At 42.6% G+C, this 14,443-nt stretch overlaps 1 protein-coding gene across 1 annotated transcript in view; it reads left to right on the plus strand.

Moving 5' to 3' along the window:
* Positions 1-14,443, plus strand: part of LOC106582433 (contactin-associated protein-like 5) — a 169,075-nt gene that overhangs the window by 146,895 nt on the left and 7,737 nt on the right. The window contains exons 14-19 of the mRNA XM_045704848.1: positions 5,948-6,104; positions 6,353-6,480; positions 6,621-6,791; positions 10,458-10,676; positions 11,732-11,971; positions 13,090-13,314. Of these exons, the coding sequence (XP_045560804.1) occupies positions 5,948-6,104; positions 6,353-6,480; positions 6,621-6,791; positions 10,458-10,676; positions 11,732-11,971; positions 13,090-13,314 (1,140 nt within the window). The remainder of the gene's footprint in view (positions 1-5,947; positions 6,105-6,352; positions 6,481-6,620; positions 6,792-10,457; positions 10,677-11,731; positions 11,972-13,089; positions 13,315-14,443) is intronic.

A 14,443-nucleotide genomic window follows, 5' to 3' on the forward strand; every position in this document is an offset into this window, starting at 1 on the left:
CCTAAATGTGGAGTATGAAATAATTTTTACATAACTAATGTTTGCTATCGTTCTTTTTTTACATCCGTTATTAGACAGTGGCAACGATGATGATTATGAACATGGTCTTTTGCCTGCTAATGCCTGCAATGCAGTGAAGAAAATGATATGACAACAATAATGTCTAATGTAACTGGCCCCTCTAACAGTACAACTGTCCCCAGCTTGGCCCCCCCAGTTGAAATGGTCTAGAACCGGCACTGCCCAGGACCTTCAGATCCCATGGTTTTGACATTAATGCTTTACCCTGTCATGAACACATTTGTCTTGACACTCTATTTAATGGACAATCTGGAGATGACAGGAAGATTTTGTTGTTGTTCATTTATTTAGCTTGGTAAAAAAAAAATGTCTCAAACAGTTGTGTTGAAAACGGTAACATTGCTAACCAGGTTAGCAAGCATGGTGTTTTCTTTTGAATGTGCAAAGGTCACGCTTAGCAAGCAAAAATGTTGGTGTTGAATGCAAGAATGTGCACTCGCACACCCCTGGCTACTTTTTTCTTGGATGGCAACTTCAGGTTTTCAGGAATACCATTGAAAGTAACTTTACACTGTATTAATCGGTCAGCGCATATTTTGATTATTACCTTGACTAACCTGTACCCCCACACATTGACTCGGTACTGGTATCACCTATATATAGCCTTGTTATTTTTATTTTATTGTGTTACATTTTTCATTTTATTTTATAGCTTTAGTTTATTTAGTAAATATTTTCTTATTAACTCTTTCTTGAACTGCATGTTGGTTAAGGGCTAGTAAATAAGTATTTAATTTTAAGGTCTACACCTGTTGTATTCAGTGCATTTGACAAATAACATTTGATTTGATTTTGATTGAATGTGAGAAGAGAAATTGCATTAACAGAGGGAGCATACTGAATCAATGCATAAGGTAAGGGCTGTAACTCTAGCTAGCTACATTGCTAAGCAAGCCAGGTTGACTAGTACAGTGGCTTGCAAAAGTATTCACCCCCTTGGCATTTTTCATATTTTGTTGCATTACAACCTGTAATTTAAGTTGATTTTTATTTGGATTTCATGTAATGGACATACACAAAATAGTCCAAATTGGTGAAGTGAAATGAAAAAAATTACTTGTTTCAGAAAATTTTAAACATTTTAAAAACTGGAAAGTGGTGCGTGCATATGTATTCACCCCCTTTGCTATGAAGCCCCTAAATAAGATCTGGTGCAGCCAATTACCTTCAGAAGTCACATAATTAGTTAGATTGAACACAGGTGAACTTTATTTAAGTGTCACATGATCTGTCACATGATCTCAGTATATATCCACCTGTTCTGAAAGGCCCCAGAGTCTGCAACATCACTAAGCAAGGGGCACCACCAGGAAAGTGACACCATGAAGACCAAGGAGCTCTCCAAACAGGTCAGGGACAAAGTTGTGGAGAAGTACAGCTCAGGGTTGGGTTATAAAGAAATATCTGAAACTTTGAACATCCCACTGAGCACCATTAAATCCATTATTAAAGAATGGGAAGAATATGGCACCACAACAAACCTGCCAAGAGAGGGCCGCCCACCAAAACTCACTGACCAAGCAAGGAGGGCATTAATCAGAGAGGCAACAAAGAGACCAAAGATAACCCTGAAGGAGCTGGAAAGCTCCACAGCGGCGATTGGAGTATCTGTTCGTAGGAACACTTTAAGCTGTACACTCCACAGAGCTGGGCTTTACGGAAGGTTGGCCAGAAAAAAAGCAATTTCTTAAAGAAAAAAATAAGCAAACACGTTTGGTGTTCGCGAAAAGGCATGTGGGAGACTCCCCAAACAAATGGAAGAAGGTACTTTGGTCAGATGAGACTGGTGGCCATCAAGGAAAACGCTATGTCTGGGGAAACTGGTCAGAATTGAAGGAATGATGGATGGCGCTAAATACAGGGAAAGTCTTGAGGGAAACCTGTTTCAGTCTTCCAGAGATTTGAGACTGGGACGGAGGTTCACCTTCCAGCAGGACAATGACCCTAAGCATACTGCTAAAGCAACACTCGAGTGGTTTAAGGGAAAACATTAAAATGTCTTGGAAGGGCCTAGTCAAACAGTGGAACCCATCCAACTTGAAGGAGCTGGAGCAGTTTTGCCTTGAAGAATGGGCAACAATCCCAGTGGCTAGATGTGCCAAGCTTATAGAGACATACCCCAAGAGACTTGCAGCTGTAATTGCTGCAAAAGGTGGCTTTACAAATTATTGACTTTGGGGGGGTGAATATTAATGCACTCTCAAGCTTTCAGTTTTTTGTCTTATGTTTTTGTCGTCTGTCTTATGTCTGTTTCACAAGGAAAAATATTTTGCATCTTCAAAGTGGTAGGCATGTTGTGTAAATCAAATGAGGTTGTAAGGCAACAAAATAGGAAAAATGCCAAGGGGGTGAATACTTTCGCAAGCCACTTTATATGGAGTAACGTTAGCTAAAGGCAATGTAAGATGATCAATGTCCATTGCATGTATTATACATTAGCAACATGGCAATTTCCCAAAGTTTGGTGTTCATCAATCGATCAAATGGTGCTATACAGAAACCTAGCCTAAAACCACAAACTCCCTAGAAAGGCAGGAACCCAGGAAGAAACCTAGAGAGGAACCAGGCTCTGAGGGGTGGCCAGTCCTCTGTTCTAAAATTCATAGATGACCAGCAGGGGGACCAGCAGGGTCAAATAATATCACAGTGGTTGTAGAGGGTGCAGGTCAGTTGTCAGGTCAGTATCTCCGGAGTAAATGTCAGTTGGCTTTTCATTGCTGAGCATTGAGGTCGAAACAGCAGGTGCGGTAGAGCGAGAGAGAGGGTGAAAAACAGCAGGTCCGGGACAAGGTAGCACGTCCGGTGAACATGTCAGGGTTCCCTAGCCGCAGGCAGAACAGTTGAAACTGGAGCAGCAGCACAACCAGGTGGACTGGGGACAGCCAGGAGGGAGAGAGAGACAATTAGAGGGTGCATACTTCAATTCAAACAAAACACCAGATATGACAGGAGAATTACACCAGATTTAACAGACTGACCCTAGCCCCCCGGCACATAGACCATTGCAGCATAGATACTGGAGACTGAGACAGGGGTGGGTCAGGGGACACTGTGGCCCCGTCCAACAATACCCCCAGACAGGGCCAACCAGGCAGGATATAACTCAACCCACTTTGCCATAGCACAGCCCCCACACCACTAGAAGGATATCAACAGACCGCCAACTTACTACCCTGAGACAAGGCTGAGTATAGCCCACGAAGATCTCCTCCGCCGATGTAGTTAAACAATATCCCTATACTCGCACCAGTTTTAGCCTTAGCCAGCACCATCTTTAGATTAGCCTTTACATCGGTAGCGCTGCCCCCTGGTAAAGAGTGTATGGATGATTATTTTTAAGTCTAATATTGCGGGTAATGGAGTCGCCAATGACTAGGGTTTTCAATTTGTCAGAGCTAATGGTGGGAGGCTTCGGCGGCTCAGACCCCATAACGGGTTTTAGGAGATACCTGAGAAGGCTTGTCCTCTGACTCCAACTCGTTGCTTAATGGGGAGAACCGGTTGAAAGTTTCTGTCGTCTGAATGAGCGACACCGGTTGAGTATGCAGACAACATTTCTTTCCAGAAGCCTTGAGAAAATTGTCCGGCTGCGGGGACTCTGCGGGGTGATTTATGCTACTATCTGTACTTACTGGTGGCACAGACGTTGTTTCATCCTTTCCTACACTTAAATTGCCCTTGCCTAACAATTGCATCTGAAGCTGTGCTTGCAACATCGCTATCCTCACTATAAGGCGATAGTTTTCCTGTATATTATGAGTACAGCGACTGCAATTAGATTGTGTAACTGGTGTGAAATGGCTAGCTAGTGCGCGCTAATAGCCTTTAAATCGGTGACGTGTCACTTGCTCTGAGACCTTGAAGTAGTTGTTTCCCTTGCTCTGCCAGGGCCGTGGCTTTTGTTGAGCGATAGGTAACGATGCTTCAAGGGTGTCAGTTGTTGATGTGTGCAGGGGGTCCCTGGTTCAAGCCTAGGTAGGGGCAAGGAGAGGGACGGAGAACTGTTACATGTAGTGCGTTGGCTGGGAATGTAACAGCATTGCTTCTGTCCCTGTCCTCGCCCCTACTTAGGCTCAAACCAGGGACCGTCTGCACACATCGACAACAGTCACCCTCGAAGCATCGAGGAGAGGGACGGAAGCAATGCTGTGAGGCAGTCGATGTGTGCAGAGGGTCCCTGGTTCGAGCAATAGCAGGCAATAGCAGGCAAGGACTAGCAAAAACTAGCAATAGCAGGCAAGGATGTTCACTATCTTGTTGTTGCTTATTTGTTTGTGCTCTGATTACACACAAGTATCAAGGCCAACATTTTACACAGTTGACTTCAGCCATGTGAAAAACCTTCCATAACAAAATATAGCTAGCTTCCATTGCTTGTAGCTTGCCTCTCATCCGACTGGTGTTAGCTAGCTACTATCGCTGTTGCTGCACAACCCAAGTGCTTTGGTCCGGTTTTAGAACTCTGAGATTTGGCTGAAAAGATGATAGCATTGTCAGAAGTGCTTCAAAAAGACAGCACATCATTGGTTCTTAATGGACAGAAATTAGAAATCTGAGAGCGATAAGATGTACATTAAATCAAAACTGTTGCCCCTACAAACTTATTCAGTCCCGAAAGGTGGAAAGTCTAATGGTCACTTTATGGAAGCTGAAGTCTCGTTCTTATCTGGCGCCTTGATATTGAGTCGGGGCAATTATCATTTTTTTCTAACGGTAACGGCCACACGGCTCATGAGCAGAGGCATCAAGTTGATTTGCGAATGCACATCGACATTTCCTCCAAAACAATTCATCTTATTTCCATATAATTTGTTATTCCCTAAACCATTTTTATATTCAGTGATCTATTCTGCTTTGTTTCAATTGAGTAACAATGTAAATTTGACATGATGAACAAAGGCAGAAGAATACTGGATATCAAGCTTTGATGCTGTGTAATCCGTTATCCCACAAAATACGCTGTCAGTGTCAGGCAGTGTGACTTGAATAGTACCACTGTCACAAACCCCCCATGACCACACTTCAAATTACTCTCATTACATTACTCATTACATCCCATTATATGGTCCCCACCCTCCCACCACCCTCCTGTGTTAAAAGTACAGTCTAAGAGCTGAGAGGCTGCTCACTGCAGGCCCATAGTGTCTCTCAGGCAGAGTCATGTTGTGTTGATAGAAGCCTATATCTATGCAGAGAACTGAGAGGCTGCTTCCTGCAGGCCTGTAGTGTCTCTCAGGCAGAGTCATGTTGTGTTGATAGAAGCCTATATCTATGCAGAGAACTGAGAGGCTACTTCCTGCAGGCCTGTAGTGTCTCTCAGGCAGAGTCATGTTGTGTTGATAGAAGCCTATATCTATGCAGAGAACTGAGAGGCTACTTCCTGCAGGCCTGTAGTGTCTCTCAGGCAGAGTCATGTTGTGTTGATAGTAGCCTATATCTATGCAGAGAACTGAGAGGCTACTTCCTGCAGGCCTGTAGTGTCTTGCAGGCAGAGTCATGTTGTGTTGATAGTAGCCTATATCTATGCAGAGGCCTGAGAGGCTACTTCCTGCAGGCCTGTAGTGTCTCTCAGGCAGAGTCATGTTGTGTTGATAGAAGCCTATATCTATGCAGAGGCCTGAGAGGCTACTTCCTGCAGGCCTGTAGTGTCTCTCAGGCAGAGTCATGTTGTGTTGATAGAAGACTGTAGCAGGGCCACTTACAGATGCTCCAGGAAATGAGCCCTGCGAGTCTGATTGTCATCACTGAGGACTCATTGACACAATGCCATGGGATGCCAAAAGATGCCCAGGGCTCTTATCACATTCACTGTGCAGATTCTGTTTCTCTTCATGTGGACCTAATTGTAATCCTGTGAATGGTCCAGATGGCAGCCCCCTGTCCTGGTGGGTGGACCAAGGTGGAGAGAGACGGACCTACTGGGGAGGCTTCCTGCCGGGTGTTCAGCAGTGCTCCTGCAGCCTGGAGGAGAACTGCATGGACATGAACTACTTCTGCAACTGTGATGCCGACACAGACTCATGGTAACTAGGCAAATATGTCTCTCTGTCTACTGTCCATCAATATGATTTAGCTACAAATCTTCTTGTGCTTGTCCATCTATATTTCTACATTGTAGCAGTATTCAGTATATTACCTTGTGTCAGATGGAGATTTTCTGGAAGAGACCAAATGTATCAGCTTATTAAGTGGGTCATGACAGTGGTGGGAGGGGTTCATCATTGTTTGATTCCTTCCACAGAGAGCATACTCTCCTCTCTGTCTATTGCAGGGCTAATGACACAGGAGTACTTTCCTACAAAGAGCACTTACCAGTGAGTGAGATCGTGATTGGAGACACCAACAGAACTGGCTCTGAGGCCCTCTACAGAATCGGCCCGCTGCGTTGTTATGGCGACAGTAGGTGAACTGTTTTATTTTGGAACATTTTTATCTTACAGATGGTCCTTTTGAACATCCTTGTTTTTTCATGCAAAATGCTGAGTAAATATTGACTGTGTTCAAAATCTTAGAAATTACGCATATTTCCTGTTTTCTAGAGTCTGTGTGGAATGCAGCGTCCTTCTACCAGGAGTCATCCTACCTGCACTTCCCCACCCTCCAGGCAGAGCTCAGTGCTGACATCTCCTTCTACTTCAAGACCAGCGCTCCCTCAGGAGTCTTCCTGGAGAACCTGGGCCTCAAGGACTTCATCAGAGTTGAGCTCATCTGTGAGTCTGTGGACCACAAACACACTCATACAAGCATGAGAATGCCACACACAGACACAAAACACACACTCCCACACACACACACGCACACACACACACACACACACACACACACACACACACACACACACACACACACACACACACACACACACACACACACACACACACACACACACACACACATACACACACACACACACATTCCAAGCAGCTAAAGCACTATATTATCAAGCTGTCAACTTAGCTACAGCACTATATCATCAAGCTGTCAATTTAGCTACAGCGCTATAACATCAAGCTGTCAATTTAGTAACAGCACTATATCATCAAGCTGTCAATTTAGCTACAGCGCTATATCATCAAGCTGTCAACTTAGCTACAGCACTATATCATCAAGCTGTCAACTTAGCTACAGCACTATATCATCAAGCTGTCAACTTAGCTACAGCACTATATCATCAAGCTGTCAACTTAGCTACAGCACTATATCATCAAGCTGTCAACTTAGTTACAGCGCTATAACATCAAGCTGTCAACTTAGCTACAGCGCTATATCATCAAGCTGTCAACTTAGCTACAGCACTATATCATCAAGCTGTCAACTTAGCTACAGCACTATATCATCAAGCTGTCAATTTAGCTACAGCGCTATAACATCAAGCTGTCAATTTAGTTACAGCACTATATCATCAAGCTGTCAACTTAGCTACAGCACTATATCATCAAGCTGTCAACTTAGTTACAGCTCCATATTTTCAAGCTGTCAACTTAGCTACAGCGCTATATCATCAAGCTGTCAATTTAGCTACAGCGCTATAACATCAAGCTGTCAATTTAGTTACAGCGCTATAACATCAAGCTGTCAACTTAGCTACAGCACTATATCATCAAGCTGTCAACTTAGCTACAGCGTTATATTATCAAGCTGTCAACTTAGCTACAGCACTATATCATCAAGCTGTCAACTTAGTTACAGCACTATATCATCAAGCTGTCAACTTAGCTACAGCGCTATATCATCAAGCTGTCAACTTAGCTACAGCACTATATCATCAAGCTGTCAATTTAGCTACAGCGCTATATCATCAAGCTGTCAATTTAGCTACAGCGCTATAACATCAAGCTGTCAATTTAGTTACAGCGCTATAACATCAAGCTGTCAATTTAGTTACAGCGCTATAACATCAAGCTGTCAATTTAGCTACAGCACTATATCATCAAGCTGTCAACTTAGTTACAGCACTATATCATCAAGCTGTCAATTTAGCTACAGCGCTATAACATCAAGCTGTCAATTTAGTTACAGCACTCTATCATCAAGCTGTCAACTTAGTTACAGCGCTATAACATCAAGCTGTCAATTTAGCTACAGCACTATATCATCAAGCTGTCAACTTAGCTACAGCACTATATCATCAAGCTGTCAACTTAGCTACAGCACTATATCACCAAGCTGTCAATTTAGCTACAGCACTATAACATCAAGCTGTCAATTTAGCTACAGCACTGTATCATCAAGCTGTCAATTTAGCTACAGCACTATATCATCAAGCTGTCAACTTAGTTACAGCGCTATAACAGCAAGCTGTCAATTTAGTTACAGCGCTATAACATCAAGCTGTCAATTTAGCTACAGCACTATATCATCAAGCTGTCAATTTAGTTACAGCGCTATAACATCAAGCTGTCAATTTAGCTACAGCACTATATCATCAAGCTGTCAACTTAGCTACAGCGCTATATCATCAAGCTGTCAACTTAGCCTCAGCACTATATCATCAAGCTGTCAATTTAGTTACAGCGCTATAACATCAAGCTGTCAACTTAGCTACAGCTCTATATCATCAAGCTGTCAACTTAGCTACAGCACTATGTCATCAAGCTGTCAACTTAGCTACAGCGCTATATCATCAAGCTGTCAATTTAGTTACAGCGCTATAACATCAAGCTGTCAATATAGTTACTGCACTATATAATCAAGCTGTCAACTTAGCTACAGCACTATATCATCAAGCTGTCAACTTAGTTACAGCTCCATATTTTCAAGCTGTCAACTTAGCTACAGCGCTATATCATCAAGCTGTCAACTTAGTTACAGCTCCATATTATCAAGCTGTCAATTTAGCTACAGCACTATATCATCAAGCTGTCAACTTAGTTACAGCGCTTTAACATCAAGCTGTCAACTTAGTTACAGCGCTATAACATCAAGCTGTCAACTTAGCTACAGCGCTATAACATCAAGCTGTCAACTTAGCTACAGCACTATATTATCAAGCTGTCAATTTAGCTACAGCGCTATAACATCAAGCTGTCAACTTAGCTACAGCACTATATCATCAAGCTGTCAACTTAGTTACAGCGCTATATCATCAAGCTGTCAACTTAGCTACAGTGCTATAACATCAAGCTGTCAACTTAGTTACAGCTCCATATTATCAAGCTGTCAACTTAGCTACAGCGCTATATCATCAAACTGTCAACTTAGCTACAATGCTATAACATCAAGCTGTCAACTTAGTTACAGCTCCATATTATCAAGCTGTCAATTTAGCTACAGCACTATATCATCAAGCTGTCAACTTAGCTACAGCGCTATATCATCAAGCAGTCAACTTAGCTACAGCACTATATCATCAAGCTGTCAACTTAGCTACAGCACTATATCATCAAGCAGTCAACTTAGCTACAGCGCTATATCATCAAGCTGTCAACTTAGCTACAGCGCTATATTGTCAAGCTATCAACTTAGTTACAGCACTATATCATCAAGCTGTCAACTTAGCTTTGAAAATAAACTTAGAATTCCAGTAACAACAAGGTAATCAAATGGAGATCAGAAATTAAGCCATGTGCCTAGAGAAAAAGAGAGAGAGAGAGAGACAGCAACACAATTAGACCCAACCAAATCATGAGATAACAAAACGATAATTACTTGACATATTGGAAAGAATTAACCAAGAATCTGAGCAAACTAAAATGCTATTTGTCCCTAAACAGAGAGTACACAGTGGAATAATACCTGACCACTGTGACTGATCGAAACTTAAGCAAAGCTTTGACTATGTACAGACTCAGTGAGCATAGCCTTGCTATTGAGAAAGGCCGCCGTAGGCAGACCTGGATCTCAAGATAAGGCAGGCTATTTGCACTCTGCCCACAAAATGAGGTGGAAACTGAGCTGCACTTCCTAACCTCCTGCCACATGTATGACCATATTTCCCACAGATCACACAGATCCACAAAGAATTTGAAAACAAACCCAATTTCTATCAAGTCCCATATCTATTGGTTGAAATACCAGAGTGTGCCATCACAGCAGCAAGATTTGTGACCTGTTGCCACAAGAAAAGGGCAACCAGTGAAGAACAAACACCATTGTAAATACAACCCATATTTATGTTTATTTATTTCCCCTTTTGTACTATTTGCACATATGTCATTTGTAATGTCTTCATTCAACTTTTGTGAGTGTAATGTCTACTGTACATTTTTATTGTTTATTTCACTTTTGTTTATCTAGTTCACTTGCTTTGGCAATGTTAACATATGTTTCCTATGCCAATAAAGCCCTTAAATTGAAATGAGAGAGAGAATGAATGTTTGAAGGATGAGTTCTCTGCGACCTGACTGTCAGCTGGTGTCCCTGTTCTGTTCCCTCAGCTCCGTCCGTGGTGACATTCTCCTTTGACGTGGGAAACGGGCCGGTGGACCTGGCCGTCAAGTCCCACGTGCCCCTGAATGACAGGCAGTGGCACTATGTGAGGGCGGAGCGCAGCGTGAAGGAGGCCTCACTGCAGGTGGACCAGCTGCCCCTGCGCTTCCTGGAAGCTCCCTCTGAGGGACACCTCCGCCTCCGGCTCAACAGCCAGCTGTTTGTGGGTAGGACTGGCCTCATAGTCTCAGTCTCAACAGCCAGCTGTTTGTGGGTAGGACTGGCCTCATAGTCTCAGTCTCAACAGCCAGCTGTTTGTGGGTAGGACTGGCCTGGTCTCATAGCCTTTGTCTCAACAGCCAGCTGTGTGTTGGTAGGACTGGCCTGGTCTCATATCCTTAGTCTCAGTCTCAACAGCCAGCTGTGTGTTGGTAGGGATGGTCTCATAGCCTTAGTCTCAGTCTCAACAGCCAGCTGTTTGTGGGTAGGACTGGCCTGGTCTCATATCCTTTGTCTCAGTCTCAACAGCCAGCTGTGTATTGGTAGGGATGGTCTCATAGCCTTAGTCTCACGCTCAACAGCCAGCTGTTTGTGGGTAGGACTGTCCTAGCCTTTGTCTCAGTCTCAACAGCCAGCTGTTTGTGGGTATGGCTGGCCTTAATAATATAATATAACCCCTCTTAGGAAATCATTTATTTCACTACGCAGACTTTAACAGTGGCCTTTCCCCTGACAAGTTCCACCAGAGATATACTATTGTCTCGGTACAGTTGCTATCTCAGGATTTATGATAGCCTCAAATAGACAATAGGTCACAGTATGAATGATCATATTCATTATGATTATTTCACAGTCACTTTCTGCTTATACCAAGGCATTACACACATGAATGGGTTTCCTATAAGACATTACCTATAAGCTTTCCCTGAGATTAAACCTTTGGTTGGCCATAAATCTTGATTTGTCATTCAGGCGCTTTACTGTTTCTTCTGCTTATAATGTTTGCAAAGGTCTGCCCAACACTTCATCCTAATAGCTATTCTTCCATATTTGCATATAGTTAGTCTTAATGAGCTCCAAAGTTGTTATTATATATCACAACTAGACTACAAATGTGTTATAACATTGTTATAGGCATTATGAACTAGTTATAACTAACCTGTGGTCCCTCCAGGGGGAACAGCAGCTAGTACTCAGTGGAATATGATGCATTATATACTAATTGTGTTATAACACTGTAATAAACATATGAACTAGTTAGAACCTGTCGTCCCTCCTCCAGGGGGAACAGCGGCCAGGCAGAGGGGCTTCTTGGGTTGCATCAGAACTCTGACTATAAACGGTGTGACCTTTAACCTGGAGGAGCGGGCTAAGATGACCCCGGGGGTGAGCGCTGGCTGCCCCGGCCACTGCAGTGGCCCCAGCAGTCTCTGCCACAACAGCGGGAGGTGCATTGAGAAGAACAGCGGCTACGTCTGTGACTGCTCTCAGTCTGCCTACGGGGGGCCCTCCTGCAAGGAAGGTGTGTGATGATATGCCCCCAAGAACTAGATGTAAATGGGTTCACTCATGATATTGTTGTTTGATGAATTATTGAATGGAAAAAACACTTGACACAATGATTAAGACATAAGAAAAAGCTTACATTTCCAAATGAAGAAGAATCATGTATCTAATGTAGTTGGTACTTGGTACTCGCCCCCAGGTCCTTGTCATACTTCATGTATTATACAGTAGAATGATGACATTCATATGCAACCGGTACTGTACAGCTCTCCACTCCCCTGCCAAAAAGTGTTGGGTCTTTTTTTTTTTTTACCTTGTCAGGTTTTGAGCCCTCCCAATCTAGAACAAAAAGTGCAACTCTTGAGCAAAAAGCTTTGTGTATCCACCGCCACATGTGTGGGATTCTTGAATATGGTTCTTAGCTTCTTTTTCACTGAACCACTGGATATACTTGTACCTGAGCCACTTGCAAGTTAAGGAAATTCTTGCCTTCAATCATTCTTAAGAAAAAAAGCAATATTGACCTATCTTAACCCTTTTCTGTAGATGCCCCTTTATTTCCAGCATCTGCTCTGTGTGGGTAGAGAGCCTTCAATTCTTTATTCTCTTTCCGCTAAGTCATGATGACTTATTATGAAACTAAGTTATAAAAACATAAAACTCGCTGAGAATGTGCTTAGACTGCTCTATAATTATGCAATATATATATTTCCCATTAATAATTTTGAGGAGAACGGGGAAAAGAAAATAACAGAATGCTTTGAGGGGTATTCACTTTGCTCTTGAAGTGGTGTTGAGATCAGTGGCTTTCAGAGTGTAGATTGTGCTCCATCTGAAAAAGAGATCAAATCTAGGCCATTATCATGGAGCAGACACGTCCTTGACAAAGGGTGGTCTGTTTCTTATAGGATGTACATTTTGTTCTATTTTGTCCAATGAAATTGACAGAACGTGCATTCATCAAGAATGTTTGCAAAAATATTTTAAAAATGTTTCTTCTGACTGTTGTTTTGGTTTAGCTAAAAACAGCTACAATTTGATTGACATTATTTGCTCTCAACAATTTATCTTTTGAATTCAGTGTATTACAGTATGTCTGTCCAAATGATCCATCCTCTCTCCCTGTCCATACAGAGGTGTCTGTGTTATTTAACAGAGAGTCGTCAGTGACCTACACCTTCCAGGAGCCTTTCTCTGTGATGCAGAACAGGAGCTTTCAGGCCTCCAGTGTCTACAGAGAGAACAGCAGGGCCAGAGAGAACATGGCTTTCATCTTCATGACCACACAGAGCCCTGCCATGCTGCTCACTGTCAGCACTTTCAGCCAGCAGTACATAGCAGTCATCCTGGCACGCAACGGTAGGGACACCTCTACTACTCATTTGTCAGTTGTACAAATCATTTAATTTCTGAGGTGTCCATTTACACCTCATTGCATTTGGTAATATGAGTGAAATTCAATATGCTTCAAACATATTTCCCGATTTGTATTTGGACTCTGACGGGAAGAAGTTGGGACTCCACCAAGGCTTTAGTGAAGGATGTTATAATGACTCCATTAGCTGGCAGAGGGCAACTCTAAATTCAGAATGTAATCTCATTATATGGAAGAGAGTGCTAACTATTGCGTATTATTTACTCCAGCTGAGTGTTCTCTCCCATTGTACCGCACAGCAAAGAGCTGAAAGAACCACGTTGCCTTGCACAACTTTCAACACAAAAAATGCAATTCGTTTCATAGAAAGATGGATTTATAATCACTTGACAAGTATGGAACAAGTAATGTGTCATGTTTACAATATTTCCATCCGTCACATAACAGACAGGAATAAAAAAAATGAATTTAACCTTGACAGATCCAAGTTCAGTGTCGCGTCTAAGCCTATTCAGCCGCATCCATAACGAAGCCTTGATCACGCACCTTAACCTCTAATCTGACAGTCTTCCAAGTTGTACAGAAAGCCCATCAGCATCGTGTTGAGTGACGCCCTGTGTTTCTTTAAGTCTTTGCTCTTTTGTTCAATCGGAGCGCGTGGATGAATCATGCCTTTGTAAATATGGGAGGATCAGGAGGACACTTCATCCACAGTAATCTCGGGCACCCGGGCCACTGTCAGGGGGTTCTCAAACACAACATAAATCCCTTCACCAACCGAGCTGGAATTGTAATATTGACCCAACTTCACTTGATAATGCAAAGCTCTCTGCCTCTCTGATCTAGTGTGGTATGTGTGTGGGAGGAACATTTGGTGCATATTGACATATTCAACACAGGGCAAAGAGCTTACGCTGCTCCAGGATACATATTTATGTCTAAAGAGGTAACTGTGGGGGCTTCAATAGAGAAGTCGATTAATAAATAAACTGCCAACACTCTCCATTGTATTTCAGTCATAATGCTATTTTTGTTTATAAGGTTATCTTAATTCCAAACTAATTTCTATTGATTGATATGAATTTAAAATAAATGTTCGAAGGAGAGGTGAGC

Source organism: Salmo salar, chromosome ssa21 (assembly GCF_905237065.1).
Source record: "Salmo salar chromosome ssa21, Ssal_v3.1, whole genome shotgun sequence".
Lineage (NCBI taxonomy): Eukaryota > Metazoa > Chordata > Actinopteri > Salmoniformes > Salmonidae > Salmo > Salmo salar.